Below are 18,201 nucleotides of genomic sequence, written 5' to 3' on the forward strand. Positions count from 1 at the left end.
CATATTCTCGCACACACACACACACACACACACACACAAATTGTGTCACATCACCCCACCCCAAAACCTAAAGAACGCTTGGACTTCCCCACCTGACACACTTCTACTTGTTTCCACAAATCAAAGAGGATCCCCTTAACCTTCTTTCTGCCTCCTGTTAATTTTCTCCTTACGAAGAGATATGACAAATAGGGATCCATACATCTTATATTCAAGCCACATGGATTAAAAGAATATGACCCACGCAACAAAAACCTTTCAGGCAAAATATACTAATCAACTAAAAGAAATGGTATCTTTCTCATAATTTCTTAAATTTTTATCAATTTATCTCAGTCTTTAAGGAGACTTCAATTAGAATGTTTCTTTTCAATTCTGCTTAAATTCTTGGCTTTATATTAAAGCCCTTCCTTGGCCAGATATAGCTGTGCAACTTCAGGTTTATAAATAATACTACTAGCTTCCCTGGTGGTGCAGTGGTTGAGAGTCCACCTGCCAATGCAGCGGACACGGGTTCAAGCCCTGGTCTGGGAAGATCCCACACGCCGTGGAGCAACTGGGCCCGTGAGCCACAACTGCTGAGCCTGCGCGTCTGGAGCCTGTGCTCCGCAACAAGAGAGGCCGCGGTGGTGAGAGGCCCATGCATCGCGATGAAGAGTAGCCCCCGCTTGCCACAACTAGAGAAAGCCCTCGCACAGAAGCGAAGACCCAACACAGCCAAAAATTTAAAAAATTTAAAGATAAATAAATAAAAATTTTTTAAAATGGAGTTAAATTAGATTATTTTAAAAAATAATAATAAATAAATAAATAATACTACTAACATCATCATCATCATTTAGAACTAACATTTACATAGTCCTAGTTTTACTCCAGGACTCGTGCACTGAGATCTCTGTAGAAGTTACCTCATGCATTCCTCATGAGAATTAAAATTATTATGACTGTGTCTCCAACTTTCAGATAATGAAACTGAATATCTGAGAGGATAAGATAGGTACTGTTAAAGTTCACAAAACTAGTAAGAATCAGGAAGGGATTTAAACCCAGTTATCTCTGTCTCCACAGTATGTACCCTTAAACCCCGACAGCAGCGGACCCGCTTTGTGTAACTGGCCATGGTTTTCCTTGAGTCTTCTGTGTGCTCACCCTGCGCCTTTCTTCTTCCTCTAATGCAGCTTTCCTGGCACTCAGCTCTCACTGTGCTGAGCATTAGAGTCAGAAAGAGCGGGTTCAGGGAATTCCCTGGTGGTCCAGTGGTTAGGACTCTGTGCTTTCACGGCTGAGGGCCCAGGTTCAATTCCTGGTCAGGGAACTAAGATTCCGCAAGCCGCTCAGCACGGCCACAAATAAAAAAATAAAATAAAAAATAAAAAGAGTGGGTTCAATTCCATATCTACAATTCACCAGTGCCATGAACAAATCTAGAGCGACTTCACTTGTGTTGTAAAATAGAGACCAGAATATCTATATCGCCGGGTTGATGGGAGGATTAGATAAGTAAATGGATACCCAGCGCCCAGCGAGTTCCTAGCACGTAACAGGCACGAAGATACTGATGTGTTTTCTTTATCTACACAGGGCAGAAGCAGGAATGAATAAAAGTAACACAGTCACAAACACAAAGAGCACAAAAGGCCTTCATGATGATTTTCTTTTCAAAAAGGAAGATGTCATTTTCTTATTTACTCATATAGAGAGTCAGAAAACTAGATGAGGGTCCAGTTGCAGGCCTACCATGTAGAAGCTGTATGACCTTAACAGCCTAACAGTTAATGGCTGTCAATGCCCCTCCTGCCTACATGAGCGGAGAGAAGCATGATCAACACAGGGGAGTATGTGATAACTCATGGGATAGCTTAGGGTTCCCCAGGACTCTACTCATGAAAGTTACGGTTACTGCATCCAATCATTCTTTTTATTGTTAAAGCTTCCTTTAGCTTTGTAGTCAACAAATTCAAACCAGATATAACTTGAAATTTACATACAATAACCTACAACTTATACAAACCGTCTCTTTAAATCCAGAATCATTTTTAATAAAATGATGTGTCCCTTAACAACATCTTGAAATGCCTTTATTTATTTTTAAAGTAATACATATTCATTGTAGAAAATTTGGAAAATACAAAAGGACTAAAAAGTCAAATTAAACTCACACAGTAATACTACAATCCAGGAATATCCACCATTATGATTTTAGTATATTTACTTCCCTTTGCTCTTTTTTCAATATGCATATAAATTAATGTTAATAACATACTGTTATCAAGATTTCACAGAGTGTTCTAAATTCTATTTTTCCTGCTAACATTATATGATGAACATTTTCTATTGACTATGTTAATATGACGTTATGAATGGCAAATTTGGTCCCGAGTTTAATAATATAGGTTCAAGGCTTACTGTGTTTACACAGATATTATATAGTTTTACAGAGTTCCTGTAATTTGTTTAGATCTCAGTTACAAAACTTAAAACTCACTGGAAAGAAAATTTGCTTATATTTTATATCCCCTCGATACTCCTAAAAATGAAGTAAAGCAAATTTTGTTTGTATCTCCCAAATAGAGGCAAAAATAGATCAAATCATATACTTACAGCTAGAAATGAACTGTAAGCCTATTAATAAAAGTAGCCAAGATAGTCCAGAAACACACATATCTAAGATCCTTTAAGTAAACTATTTTTTCTCTACTTTTCAGGAATTGCCTTTAAAATTAGTAATACCTATAATAAATAAAAGATCTTGAATGGCACCAAAGAAATTAAATAGGAAAAAAAAACGTTCAGAAGGTTAAGTTGTCTGTGAAACACAGAAGAGAGGAATGGTTTAATTAGAGAAATTAGGAATGATCTGGCTAGAAATACTAGTCACTCAAGGGCTGGTAGTAGAATACTATCTAAATACTGGCAGGATGGCAAGTTCAGGAGTGGTGACAAAGATGATGAAATGTACCTTTGGTGAGTTGCAGCAAAGGTCTGAATTAACAGACAATATTTATGTCTCAGTACCTTGGGACAATAAAACTATATTGAGAGAAGTAACTTGAGAAGAACACCCCAACCCCTGAGATTTTGGACCTGTGGACTCGTGGATCACAGGCATTGCCGAAAATGCTCTCAGAAAACTGAGCAAATGCATCTTCGTCATGTCATAGCTCAAGAAATCATCCCTGGAAAAGTTCTGACCCAGTAACTCAAGTCTCCAAATCAGAAGATGATATAATAGATTTTAGTTTAAGTTCAAAGAGATGACACTTGATGAAAGATAATAAAGCTAGAATTATTAAATGATTTATCAAGACAGTACTGTTGAAAAATTCTGTACATGGACATCAGATTTAACCCCATTTGAAAAAACTATTTGAAGGTAAAGAACAAACAACTCACATTATACAATGTGTTTATATAAAGTATTGCTTAAGCTACAGTTTTCACTGGCTCCTTTGTCGACAAAATGATTAGGACACAGCTGTGTGAAATACAGTTCGGCAGACACAGAGGGGAAGCAAAACACATTTCTTAATTAAAACTGCAGGGAAATTGTGGGTGCTAGGAAAATCAAATCTGAATTTTTTTTCTTTAGTTTCGTCATATTGTGGTTAGAACACTTAACATGAGATCTACTCTCTTAACAAAATTTCAAGTGTACAGTACAGTATTGTTGACTACAGGCACAAAGTTGTACAGCAGATGTCTAGAGCTTAGTCACCTTTTTTGTTGTTATTGTTTTGTTTTGTTTTAGAAAAATAAAGATTTATTTTGAAGGGAAGTGAATAAATCTTTAATATAATCTATACTGAGTGACCAAACCAAGTTAATATTACTGTTTAGGGCTTCCCTGGTGGCGCAGTGGTTGAGAATCTGCCTGCCAATGCGGGGGACACGGGTTTGAGCCCTGGTCTGGGAGGATCCCACATGCCGCGGACCAACTAGGCCCCTGAGCCACAACTACTGAGCCTGCGCGTCTGGAGCCTGTGCTCCGCAACAAGAGAGGCCGCGACAGTGAGAGGCCCGCGCACCACGATGAAGAGTGGCCCCCGCTCGCCGCAACTAGAGAAAGCCCTCGCACAGAAACGAAGACCCAACACAGCCCAAAAAATAAATAAATAAAAAAAAAAAAAAAAAAATTACTGTTTAAATTGCCAGCAATTACCCTAAGGATCAAAGTTTGGCACAATTGTCAATGTTTGCCTACCTCATAAAGACACCTCCCTCTAAATTCAGAAGATAAAGGAAACTGGAGATCTGACGTTTTGTGGGGTGGGGAGGGCTGTCCAAGGCCATTTAGTGAAGTGGACACGCCTCCTTTGGGCATCATCAACATTAGAGCTTGTTCATCTTGCTTTATTAAAACGTTGTTTCCATTGATTAGTCACTTCATGTTTCCCCCTTCCCCCAGACCCTGGCAACCACCATTCCGCTCTTTGATTCTATGAATTTAACTATTTTAGATACTTCATACAGGGCTTCCCTGGTGGCGCAGTGGTAGAGAATCTGCTTGCCAATGCAGGGGGACACGGGTTCGAGCCCTGGTCTGGGAAGATCCCACATGCCGCGGAGCAACTAGGCCCGTGAGCCACAATTGCTGAGCCTGCGCGTCTGGAGCCTGTGCTCCGCAACGAGAGAGGCCACGATGGTGAGAGGCCCGTGCACCGCGATGAAGAGTGGCCCCCGCTTGCCACAACTAGAGAAAGCCCTCGCACAGAAACGACGAGCCAACACAGCCATAAATAAATAAATAAATAAAAATTATTTTTTAAAAAAAGAGGAATCATACAGTATTTGTCTTTCTGTGACTATTTTCTTTCACTTAGCATAACGTCTTCAAGGTTCATCCATTTTGTCGCATATTACAGAATTTCTTGTTTAAGGCTGAATCTTATTCCATTATATGTATATATGACATTTTCTTTATCCATTCAGCCGCTGATGGACCTTTAGGTTGTCTCCACATCTTGGCTATCAAATCTGAATTTTCTAAGGGAACCACTAATAACACATCAGGTTCATTCTACCAAAAAACTGTGACTCCATTTTGGCTCAACAGGAAAAGTTCATCTTTCTAAAACATCCCAACCCCATCCCAGGCACTTAGGTGTCTCTTGAGCACTCGATGCTAATTCAGAGATGGGTTAGTCATTAACTCCTTTAATGTCAGAAAATTCACCATGCTGGTGAACCTGGAGCTTCTCACACACACTTTAATAAATGGAATTGGCTTATATATTGTGCTTTCTTGTGTTTCTTTTCTACTTTCAGGACAGTTTAATAATCAAAAACATTGCATTCAAAATCAGAGAAACCTCAGTTCCAGTCCTAGCTCTATCATTTTCTAGCTGTGTGACTTTAAGCAAGTTATTTGATCCCTCTGAATTTCTCTGTCCTCATATTTAAAATGAGAAAAATAACATTAAATAGTTATTTAACAATTGCTTATTACTGTGGGTTTTATTCCATTTTATCCTCTCTATAATTCTAAGAGATCAAGACTATTATTAGCCCATCTTAATGACGAGGAAATTGAGGCACAGAGAGGTTAAGGAATTTGCCAAGTACCTTATTCAATCTTCACAGCAATTCAACACGATCAATACTATCAGCATCCTTACCCTAAAGATGTAGAAACCAAGCACAGAAAGATTAACTAACTTGCCCATATTCACACAGCTAGAAAGTGGCAAGGCCAAATATTAGTGCACTATTGAAAGAAATGGATGCATTCTCTATAGCTTTCTGAGTAAGGAGGTGGTGTGTGCACTTAGATGTGTGCTTATATAAAATACAAAATGTATAACAGCACCTCAGTGTAGTACTCAGAAAGGATACAGACTCTAAAATAGATAATCTGGGTTTCATTCAGTTCCACTCGTTATTAACTGATGACTTTGGGCAAATCATTTACTCTCTAACCTCAGTTTCTTTAACTGAAATATGTGGTTAATAACACATACAGTGGAGTGATGTTAATAACACATACAGTGGAGTGATGTTGTAAGCAGTGTATATAAAAGATATACATGAGTGTCAATCACCATACCTGAGCCAAACAGGTGTCTAACAAAGGCTCCTTTCTTCACTGCCACTCTCTTCATTTCTCTCTTTATCAGCTTTAAAGGAGAAAAATCCCACATGCAAGGCTCAAAATCATGCAGAACTACCATTTTTACTAGGCAGGCCAACCATGTACTGATGAGCAGGTTGTGCACTACACAAGAGCACCCAGCCAAGGGAGCAAGGAGAGGCTGAAATGTAGTCCATACCCTGCTTGGAGAAAGGGCCCCATTATTCTTCACACAAAGGTAACTGCTACTCTAAAAGTGTCAAACCTGTGCAGCTGTACCACCCAAAAGTGTTTATACTAATTCAATTTTAACTCTCTTCCTAGAAATATTTGGGGAGCTAGAGGAATTCTCCAAGGAAGCTGGGTTTTTCTTTTGCTAGTTTATAAACTTCGATGAAGTCAGGTCGCAAATATTAGAATGAATGGATCCTTGCAGCAGTCTCTGGCACTCCTAATAAACGTTTTCTTTGTTGAATACAATTAAATAAGAAGAAATGTACCGTAAGTCATGGATTCAGATAACTACAATGTTTATTTACATCAAGTTCTTACTAGTTTCAGCATCACTATATAAGTAATGTCCCAGTGCAGAGGTGGATGCCAGACATTCATTAATCTTTTAAAAAGGAAAAAAGAGTCGCTTTGCATGATCTAGAAAGGAAGGGAATAAAGCCAAGAAACTAACTTTTTTCAACACATACTAAGTCTTAGACTCTGTGCTGGGAAATATCAAAAACCTTCCCTTACATAATCCTCAAAATCAAAGCTACAAATATTTGTTTATAATATTTAAACGCTTCAAACTGGAGATTGAGGATGGAGGAAGGAGACACTGACTTTTCATTTTCTACCCTTCTGCATTATTTTAATTCTTTCAACCGCATGTGTTTTACTTTAATTATGCTTGTAACCACGTATGACTGACATTATTGCCATTTTATATACGAGGAAACCAAGAGTTAACAATGTTAGATAATTTTTTACAAGGTCACATAGCTAGAAAATGATGGCGCTATTACTTGCCTTTGAAAATAATACTATCTTTGAGGGGAGAGGGAAGAAAAATTCAAGGAATTCTTACTTGGGACCTCTTTTTTCTCAGTAATAAGGAATAGGACGTTGTCCGACAAGAAAAACAAGCTAGGGTAAGATAAAAAAAACTTGAAAAAAGGAATTCTTTTTAAATGGACCAATATGAGGCATAGGAAAGGAAGCTGACTAGGGCCAAGTAAATGGATTGCTCAGCAAAGATGAGGGCCTTCTAAGATTGGAACTCATCAATTTGTAATGGAGCAAATCAGCACAATTATATAATTTTTTCCCAGTAGTGCTAGGGAGTCCAGAATCAGTTGATTCAGGATTGGCAAGACTGATGTGGTGTTAAGCAAAAGCCTTAGAAGTCTTGAGGGGACTTGCAGTTTAAAAGCAGGTAAGACATGGAGTCTGCCTTCCACCGCTTCTGAGAAGGCACTTGAAATAAAAGTGAGTATAATGAAAATGAATCGAGCTGGCAAAGAGAAATGGAAAGAGCGACACCAAACTCCATGAAAGTAAAAGTGGACAGGCAAAGGTTCATGTGAAATGAGCAGATGCCACCTTGGAGAAGAGCCAGCCTGCCCCATGGAACCTCTACACGACTCTGAATCCAAATCCAGCAGGTGCAACAGGGAGCAAAAGTGACTGCGAAGCTGAAAACAACGCGACTAACTGGAGACCTGAGGGAGAGAAGACTGTATCAGTGGGCCCTTCCACTCTCATACCCACCCCCTCCATCCCCAATTCAGAGCCCCGAAATTCATCAGAAAGCTCTTCTAAAGAAATCGGAACAAAATTTAAAAGCTAAGCTTCTACCTTAGATGTTGACAAATCAGGATAAAACTCCCTTGTTCTTGTGTGTGGTGGGGGGTGAGTGGGGAAGAGGGACACATAACCTGAAAGATGCTAGACTGAGTCTTGTCAACCTGTAAAACCCAGAGTAAATGCACAGAAAAATTGACATTTCAAATAAAATGATAAAATGTAAGACACAGAAACAAAGTAAAAAAAACTGAATTATATGCGCAGAGAGATCTGAGAAGATATTACTCCTGTTCAAACAACAGGAGGACGCTATTAAAAGGGAACACTCAGAATGCTGAAGAAAAAATTATTTTCAAAATTTTAAATTTACATAACGAATAAAGAAGCAGGTTTGGAAAAATCTCTCATAGCAAAGAAAATATGAAATATGAGAAAACAAGTTAAACATACAGGTAACGAGTCTGTAAGTTCCAACATCTGAAAATCAGGTGTCCTGGAGAACATAGTGAAAATGAAGAGGAGAACGAGTAAAGATATAGTAGAAGAAAATCTCCCTGAGGTTAAAAGAAAAAAAAGGACATATGTGTTAGATTAAAAGTGCCTAATACAATGAATGAACAAAGCCCTGGGCCAAGACATTCATGCGTTTGTCCATTCATTCATACAACAAACTTTGTTGTAGATGGCGGGGCTGCAACTATTACGTAGGCAGCTATAATAACTGTTCTCAAGGAGCTCATATTTTAGAGACAAAAGACAAGAGCAAAGCAAGTAAACAAGACAATTTCAGATAGTGGCACATTCTACAAGGAAACTGAAGAGGTGACGCAATAAAGAATGAGGGGAGAGTGGGCTCCCTTATATTGGGCAGAGAGGGAAAGTCTCTCCGAGAAAGTGACATTGGAAGAGTCCAGCCAAGACAAAATCGGAGGGTAGAGCATTCCTTATGGAATTTCAGAACACCTTGAATAAAAAATATCCTCAAAACTTCCAAATAAAGTTGGTAATGGAGAAATGAGAACTCAGACTGAAATTAAACTTCATTTAAGTATCTGCAACATTAAATGCTAGATGACAAAGCAATGGTTTCCAAGTTCTCAGAAAAACAAATGTTTAACATATAATTCTATACCTACTCCAACTATCATTTAAATGTGAAAGAAGAATAAAGACATTTTAATACACTTACGGTTTCAGACAGCTTTTTTTTCCATGAACCCTTCCCTAGGAAGTTATCCAAGGATTTTTTCTGGCAAAATGAGGAGTTAACAAATAAATAACTACACAGACAAAACCTAGTGGATACAATTGAGATCTATGAAAGGAAGTTCCAGGATATAAGTTATGCAAAAGAGCAACCAATCCAATTGAAGCAAGATTATGGAGAGTTTCAGAAAAAAAGGATTCAATAAAACAGAAAGTATAATGAGAACTTAAATATATATATGGACAAGATAAACGCCAGTAGTAGGAGAAAGAACAGGCCTTTGGAACTCAAGGACAAACACCACAAGAAAGTCGTGGCCCAAATATGATACAATTTTAAGCAGGTTCCCTTCCCCACCCTACTTAGTAGATGACTACTTCTTTTTCCACCCCATCTATTTTCTGGAGAAAATGAACCAAAGGCTCTGGACTTAAGAGCACCACATGAAAGAGACCTTTGGCAAGATGCTAGGATGACAGAGGAATTTGGTAAAAGTTTGCAAAATGAACAGTAGCACCCTAGCCTCTTCCACCCACCACCCTACTCCCAGCTCTAGAATGTCAGCAGCTAGGCTTACAACCCTGAACCCACCGCAACACAGCCCAAGCCAGGAGATAGGAGCATCCTTCTCTTGAGGAACTGAAGCACCTCAAAGGTAAGACCTCAGGTTCTGACACTGAGCACCCCAATGAAAATGCCAGCTGTCCCCCTGCAATTACCCTACAGTGAGATCCACTAAATGACAAGCCATAATGAGATATAATATAGTTTATAAAGAATAAGAAAAGTAGAGAATCAATGAAGGAGAGATAGGAGAAAAAAACTGTGGAGAGAAAATAACAACAATTACATTTTTTTAAAAATTTTAAATGGAAACAAAAGACATGGTCTCCAGACATTAGAAGTTCATCAAGTGCTCAGAGGAAAAAAAAAAGTGTATTGTGGTGAAATTTGGGAATACTGGGAATAAATGGAAACTCCCAGGAAGGAAAAGTAGGGCACATACAAAGGACTGGGAAAAAGAAAGGCCAGAATTCCCACAAGAGCATTAGAAATTAGACAAAAATGGAGTGAAAACTTTAAATTTTTTAGTGAAAATGATTCATCTCGTCCAAAGTTCTTAACCCAGCCAATTTGGCAATCAAATGTAATTGTTAAAAAAAAAAAAAAGAGGCTATTTCATGAAAAATCTCCAAAAAAAAAAAAAAATGTAACAGCCTTGACAGCCTTACTGTAGCTACTGGAGGATGTGCTCTAACAAAATGGGGGAGGAAGCCAAAAAGAGGCATCCATAGAACCCAGAAAATGAAGGATCAGCACAGAGAGAGGCAAGTGAGATTCCTGGGGCAACAGGGGGGCAGCAGGCCCAGAGGGCTCCCATACAGATGACTCCAAGGGGTGGGGAAATGGAATCCTGAGCTCATCGGATGGGTGAAAAATCATATTCAGATTTCTTGAGCCCTTAGAGGATATGGGAAGGCAGAAGCAGACTCAAAGAAAACAAAGGAAATGAAAATAAGGCAGTGATTTAATTCCAGGAAAATCACTGCTGTACAAAGGAGGAAATCTAATCACGATACAGAACTTGTGCCTCAGCTGCTAACAATACTGTCATAATCATACCATGAAAATATCAAAAAAGGATTTGAGCACAACTTGTGAAGCAAATGCTAGACTCCTCATTTACTAAGACAGGAAGTCATAAATAATGTCTTCATTTGGTTAATTTATACAGTATGCTTTAAAAATATAGAGGTAAATACCAGAAGAGATAGCTAAAAAGAATTTTAAATTATTGCCCCTGGGAAGCAGGGTCAGGAGACTGCTGGTTTTTTCTTACTATTAATATTCTATTTATGTTTTCCAATTGTAGTAAAAATAATTTGATAGAAATTGTTCTTAATGGATTAGTGATGACTAATAACAATAGCTAACTATCACTGAGCACTTACTGTGTGCCAGGAGAGCTGAGAGCTTTACACATGTTTCTTGTGTAATCCTTGCCTGTGATCTTTAGGTCAATAGACTAAATGTTTGGGTCCATGAAAAATTCACATGTTGAAAGCTAACCCCAAACGTGATGGTATTTGGAGTTTGGGGCCTTTGGGAGGTGATTGGGTCATGAGGGTGAAGCCCTTATGAGTGGGATTAGTGCCCTTACAAAAAGGATCCTAGGGAAATGCCTCACCCCCACCATGTGAGGACACAGACAGAGACAGCCATTTATGATCCAAAAAGCAGGTCCTCACAAGACACCGAATCTGTTAGCACCTTGATCTTGGACTTCCCAGCCTCTGGAATTGTGAGAAATAAACTTCTGTTGTTTCTAAGCCATCTAGTCTATGGTGTTCGCTTACAGCAGCCTGAACGGACAAATATACTGATACGTGTCAGCCATACCTCAGTTTTGCCCTCTGTAAAATCAGAATAATAATAGTACCTACCTGATTAGGCCCGTTATGAGGATTAATGAGTTAATATACGTAAAGCATTTAGAAGAATGCTTGGCATGCAGTAGTGTTAATATAAGGGTTAGCTATGCTTTGAACATCACCATCATTATTATTATGGTGACAGAAAGTTTCCAACCCAGATTGTTACATAAAAAAAAAAAAAAAAAGCTCAGAAAAGAATGTATAGGGACTTCCCTGGTGGTGCAGTGGTTAAGAATCCACTGGCCATTGCAGGGGACACGGGTTTGAGCCCTGATCCGGGAAGATCCCACATGCCGCGGAGCAGCTAAGCCCGCAAGCCACAACTACTGAGCCCGTGAGCCACAACTACTGAGCCCGCAAGCCACAACTACTGAAGCCCGCATGCCTAGAGCCCGTGCTCCACAACAAGAGAAGCCACTGCAGTGAGAAGCCTGCGCACTGCAACAAAGAGTAGCCCCTGCTCGCCGCAACTAGAGAAAGCCCGCGCGCAGCAACGAAGACCCAACACAGCCATAAATAAATAAATAAATAAATAAATAAATAAATAAATAAAAAAGAAAAGAATGTATAGAATGCTACCTTTTGGATATAAAACAGAAAACACTGAAAATACACATTCATAGTTTCTTGTATAAGGAACATCCTTGGAAGGGTACACAAGAGATGAATTAAAGTGGTTCCCTGGTTTGTCTTTGGGGAGAAGTGGGGTGGAGGCCTTGGGGCACACTGTATTTTCATTGAACTTTGTTTTGAAACTGTGTGAATGTATTACCTATTCAAAACATTACATTTAAAAAAAAGAACAGTTTTCATTAAGCCAACTAGCATTTCCTCCTCATGTACTGTAACCCAAATGCCATGGGAGACGCTGCGAGGGTCAAAAGGGACACAGACAACGGAGAGATCGAGGCCTCTGCCCAAGAGGGTGCAGCTCTTCCGGGACAGAAACGCAGGCATAGTGAGCCCCACATGGAGGGAGGGGCACAAGCCGAACCCTGGGATCCAAACACCGCAGAGCTTTGCACTTCAATCATGACCAGGATGAGGTGAGACGCCTCTTCCAAGATACTTACCCTGTTGTATACGGGATGTTTATGCCACCTAGATTGATACTTTCACATCCAACAATAAACAGGGTTGAAAAGCACAGTAAAGACACACCACTGCAGATCATCGCTAGTTTTGCAGATTCTCTTGCACCAAGTTTCAATTTTTTTATGATGTAGCCTCCAAGGACAATCCCAACACCGGCACTGGGGACAATGATGACGCCTGGAGAGAAGGGAAGGACAGGATTAATTTGAAGTAACGTATACTATTATTTATTGTCTAATTATTCTGTTTCTACTTACTTATCAGTACTAAGGGAAAGAATTTTAAAAACACTATAATCAATAAATCTTTAATGTTTGTGATTTTATAGTATAACTTATTTTCAACACATACAGCCAACAAAGGACTCATATCCAGAATGTGCAAAAACTTACAAAGCCATGAAATAAAGACAAGCAACCCATTAGAAAGTGAGCAAAACTTAAATGGGCCTTCACTAAGGAGGAAATTCAGCTGACCCATTAAGTCATAAAGGTGGTCAGCCTCCTTACTAAGAGAGAAACACAAATTAAAGCCACAATGAAATACTACTCCATGCCAACCATGTCAGTAAAAATGGAAAAGTCTGGCAACACCACATATTGGCAAAGATACAGAGCAATGGGCACCCTCTGCAAGGCTGGTGGGATGTAAACTGTGGCAGACACTTTGAAAGACAGTTTAGCATTATCTGGTAGAGTTGAAGATATACACACCCTGTGACAGGCAATTCCATTCCTGGAGCTATACCCTGAAGAAACTCATGCACATGGGGACCAAAAGAAGTGTACAAGATATCTGAAGCACCATAATAGCCCCAAACTGGAAATAAACCAAACACCCATTAATAGATACATTACATGCAGTAAATTCATGTAATGAAATGCTGCTATACAATAATAAAAATTAGGACACATAATCACATACAAACACAATGTTGAATAAAGGAAGTAAAACACAACAGAAAACATGATCTGACTGTATAAAGTTCAAAAACAGGTAAAACTAAATGATTTGTTTAGCAATGAATATATAGGTAGTGCAACTATGAAGAAAAGCCAGGAAGTGAAAATTGCCATAAAAGCCAAGATAGTAGGGGGATGGGTGGGATCCGGAAAGGATACAGGGGGCTCCTGGAGGACTGAAAATACTCCTTTTCATGACCTGGGCAGTAGTTACACAAGTGTTCACTTTATGACTATTCATTATCTCCAAGTTTTTTTTGAAGTGTAGTTGATTTACAATGTTGTGTTAGTTTCAGGTGTACAGCAAAGTGATTCAGTTATGTATATATGTATATATATTCTTTTTCATATTATTTTCTGTTAATGTTTATTACAGGATTTTTAATATAGTTCCCTGTGCTATACAATAGGACCTTGTTGTTTATCTACTTTATATATAGTAGTGTGTATATGTTAATCCCAAACTCCTAATTTATCCCTTCCCCGCCCTTTCCCCTTTGGTAACCATACGTTTGTCTTCTATGTCTGTAAGTCTGTTTCTGTTTTGTACATAAGTTCATTTGTATTTTATATATATATATATATATATATATATATATATACACACACACACACATATATATATTTTGGCCGCACCACATGGCTTGTGGGATCTTAGTTCCCCGACCAGGGATTGAACCTGGCCCCTGGCAGTGAAAGCACCGAGTCCTAACCACTGGACCTCCAGGGAATTCCTTTAAGCATACTTATATGCTCACAAAGAGACCAAAAAGGAATGGGAGATTGAATGGGGAGAAAAAGGGTTATCTAATGTCAAGGCAAGATCCTTGAGAAGTCAGGAGAATATAGAATTAGTAGCACAGATGATCAGATTAGCCCTGGAGAGGGAGAGAGGGAACCCTGCATCTGGGCCGGGAATCAGATTTGGGAGCAGTGGGGTGGGGGGATAAATCAATGGGTAGGCGGTAGCTCCTCGAATGGTAGTTTTTCTGTTTTGTTATTGTTGTTATTTTGGAAACATCATGCAATACATGATGGACTAGAACACTTGAAAAGCACAGAGAAATATGAAGGACCAAAAACCCACAATTTACATTCTGGCGTATTTCACTCCAGTCTTTTCTCTATGCTTTTTTTTTACCCTCAAGAATTGTAGGAAAGTGAAGAGCGGGCTAAATTAGAACATGTACACGGCTTTGCAAATGGAGAGGACGGTGGGTCCAGGTGCTGTGAGATTCCAGAAGTCTGCAGCTGCATCAGTGTGCATGCTTGGATGGCTCGCTCCTCCTGTGTGTTCCACAGCCCCCGTAAAGGAGCAAAGAGGGAGGGTTAGATTAATCTAAAGTCTGAGCTTTGCCTGGGTTGGCAGGGAAAAAAAAAATAGTGTTTATCTTGTAATCCTCCCCATGGTCCTGACTTTATAAAACCAGTAATGGCTCTTTGACAGGTGAGGAAGTGACCAGCCCAATAGTGCACACAGGGCAGGGAGAGCCAGAATGAAAACTGAGGTCTCTGGCTCCCAGCCCAGGGCACTCTCCACAGCACCACAGCGGCCTCTTAGAACCAGCGGGTACTGGAAGCTTTTGGGTAAGTTGACCAGAGCTCTGGGCTTAGATGAGCTGGTTAATAAATTATCCTCATTAAAGAATAGTACACAGGGGCTTCCCTGGTGGCGCAGTGGTTAAGAACCTGCCTGCCAATGCAGGGGACACGGGTTCGAGCCCTGGTCCGAGAAGATCCCACATGCCGCAGAGCAACTGAGCCCGCGAGCCACAACTACTGAGTCCGTGCACCACAACTACTAAAGCCCGTGCGCCTAGAGCTCGTGCTCTGCAACAAGAGAAGCCACCGCAATGAGAAGCTCGTGCAGCTGCAACGAAGAGTAGCCCCCGGAGCGGCTGCAACTAGAGTAAAGCCTGCGCGCAGCAACAAAGAACTAACCCAGCCAAAAATAAATAAATTAATTAATTTTTTAAAAAAATAAAAAAAGAATAGTACACATTCTATCTACATGACTAAATAGGCAAAGCTTTACCTTTAGAGTGAAATGATCCATGAATAAAATTCCTATTTCAGTTGAGCGATTTATATATCGATATTATAGATACCGTGCTAGACCCTGGGACAGCAACAAAACAAATCCCCACGCTCACAGCTGAGCCCTAATTTAAAAGCAGTATAATTTATTTGACTATGCATCCTAACTGGTATTCAACTCTTAAAAACAAAAAATGTGTCATTAGTATGAGGTCTCGTCAGAGTGAAGATCTATTAAAATTTCCTCCTGATGTCCCCCTGTCCTCTAAACCTCACTGCACTACCAGAACAGAAAGACTCTTGACTATGCGTTCAGGGGAATCTGTACGACGCTCAGATCTCCAGCTTGAGTAGGAAACCCAAATGTCTCGGTGTTGGAATTTTAGGGGAATGGAATGAGTAGGGAAGATTCGGTGCCGAGTGTGTGGTGGGGTGACGGAGGGGGAGGCAATAGAGCCTTTTCGCCCCTCCTCCAAGCCCCTTCTCCGGAACCCCGCTTGAGTGGTTTGGCGTTAGCTTGCGGGGAGCACGGAGGGACTGCGAGTCAGCTTCTCCTCCCACCTCCGGCGGCCCCCTAGGCCTCCCCAACTTCACCACTGCCTTCTGGGGAGAGGGAAGTGAGGATATAAGATGGGCTCTCCCAGGAGAGGCGGCCCTCCTGCCGCTAGCCCTGTCTGAGCTCCAATTCACCTCCCCTGCTGGTGCTCTCCTGCCCTTCCCCGTGTCCCCAGACCCCAAGCGCCCCTCCTTCTGTCGCCCTCCTCTGAGCCTCTGCTCCGGATCCAGCCCCTTCCCAGCCGCTGCCAGTACCTGTTACCCTAGAGTTTCTGCTCCTCGCGCCCTCTAGTGGCCAAGACGCGGGGAGGGCGCGGTCATGAGGGTGGGGAAAAGGCATCAACTGGGGCCCACGGACGCCTGTAGAACGAGCCGAGGAAGGAGCACAGAGCAGCGGGGAGAGATGGGAGTGCGTGGACCAAGCCCAGGGGCCCAGCCTAAGGCACAGGCGGGAGAGGATGGAGGCCAATGCGACTGCAGATGTCTGAGACAATCCCAGGTAAGAGTGTGGGCCATGAAGATTCCAAGTTCGAATCTCAGCTCTGCCACCTACAAGCTGTCTGTCCTCAGGCAAGTTTCTGACATTCCGGGCCTTAGATTTTTCTGTAAGATATGGATAAGAGTAGTTTCTTCCTCAGAGATTGTTAGGATTAAATGGGTTAAGATATAGGAAGTGCTTGAAACAGTGCCTAGCCCATAGTATATACCCAATAAATGTTGGCAATTGACACAAGTATCTGCCTGCTATTAATGAGTTTAACATTTGAACAAATAAATATATTGGAATTATAAATAGGCAAATTTTCATATGCTATTTAATCTATAGAACTGAATTTAAAATAGTACTCATGGGGCTTCCCTGGTGGTGCAGTGGTTGGGAGTCCGCCTGCCAATGCAGGGGACACGGGTTCGAGCCCTGGTCCAGGAAGATCCCACATGCCATGGAGCAACTAAGCCAGTGCGCCACAACTACTGAGCCTGTGCCCTAGAGCCCGTGAGCCACAACTACTGAGCCCGTGCGCCACAAGTACTGAGCCTGCACTCTAGAGCCCGTGCTCCGCAACAAGAGAAGCCACCGCAATGAGAAGCCCGTGCACCGCAATGAAGAGTAGCCCCTGCTTGCCGCAACTAGAGAAAGCCCACACACAGCAACGATGACCCAATGCAGCCAGAAAAGTAATAATAAATAATTTTTTTTAAAAAAGAAAAGCATTAAAAATAAATCTTACTGTATGTTATATGGCAAAATTTAAAAAAATTTTAATAAAATAAAATACTACTCATAATTGTCCAACATAAACCTGTATGTGTTCAATATATAAACCTTTGTTTGATATTTAGCTACTATGTCCTCTCAAACACATAAACCTCTGTTAGCTTTTGAGCTACTGTGTGCATATATCTGAATCTAAAGAAGTCATCGCTGCATAAGTATTGCCCAGAGGACCCTGCTTCATTCATAAAAGGTCTGAGCACATCTTACTGCTTTCCAGTAGGAAATCTTTTATCTACTTACTTATCCAAGCAGATTGACATGTTAATTGTCCTACTTCCTTTCTTTCCCTTATTTCAAGCATGATCCCCTAGCATTCAAGGTTGAAGTTTTTGCTCTGGGTCACAATATTGCTTACCCTTACAAAGTGTGGCTGGATGGAGTCAAAAGGTCTTTATGAAAAATGATATTCGGTGAATTACCAAATATGAAAGCTACTGATGAAATTTTTCCTCTTCACTCCAATTTTTGTCAATATGCAGACATTATCTATTTTGCAAATAGACACATAAAATATGCCTAAGCCTAATGCATCATTTGGAACACAGGAAAACCTTGAACTGGAAGACAGGAGGACAAAATTAGGTGACCCACTCATCAAGAATGTCTCAGGTTCAGGGAACTGCAATCGTGCTGCTATTGCTATTGTGAAGAATCACAGCCTGCTTTCGCAGGACTCAGTGCTCACCCCCATCGTAAGACCTGCCACCATCTATTGGGTTTACTTCTCTCTTTCCTGCTAGACTGGAAGGTTCCTGTGCATGGTAGGG

At 40.6% G+C, this 18,201-nt stretch overlaps 1 protein-coding gene across 1 annotated transcript in view; it reads right to left on the bottom strand.

Moving 5' to 3' along the window:
* SLCO5A1 (solute carrier organic anion transporter family member 5A1) overlaps positions 1–18,201 on the bottom strand; it is a 121,832-nt gene that overhangs the window by 12,166 nt on the left and 91,465 nt on the right. Inside the window, exon 5 of the mRNA XM_068525650.1 lies at positions 12,583–12,781. Within this exon, the coding sequence (XP_068381751.1) occupies positions 12,583–12,781 (199 nt within the window). The remainder of the gene's footprint in view (positions 1–12,582; positions 12,782–18,201) is intronic.

The sequence above is a fragment of the Eschrichtius robustus genome, chromosome 17, assembly GCF_028021215.1.
Source record: "Eschrichtius robustus isolate mEscRob2 chromosome 17, mEscRob2.pri, whole genome shotgun sequence".
Classification (NCBI taxonomy): Eukaryota; Metazoa; Chordata; class Mammalia; order Artiodactyla; family Eschrichtiidae; genus Eschrichtius; species Eschrichtius robustus.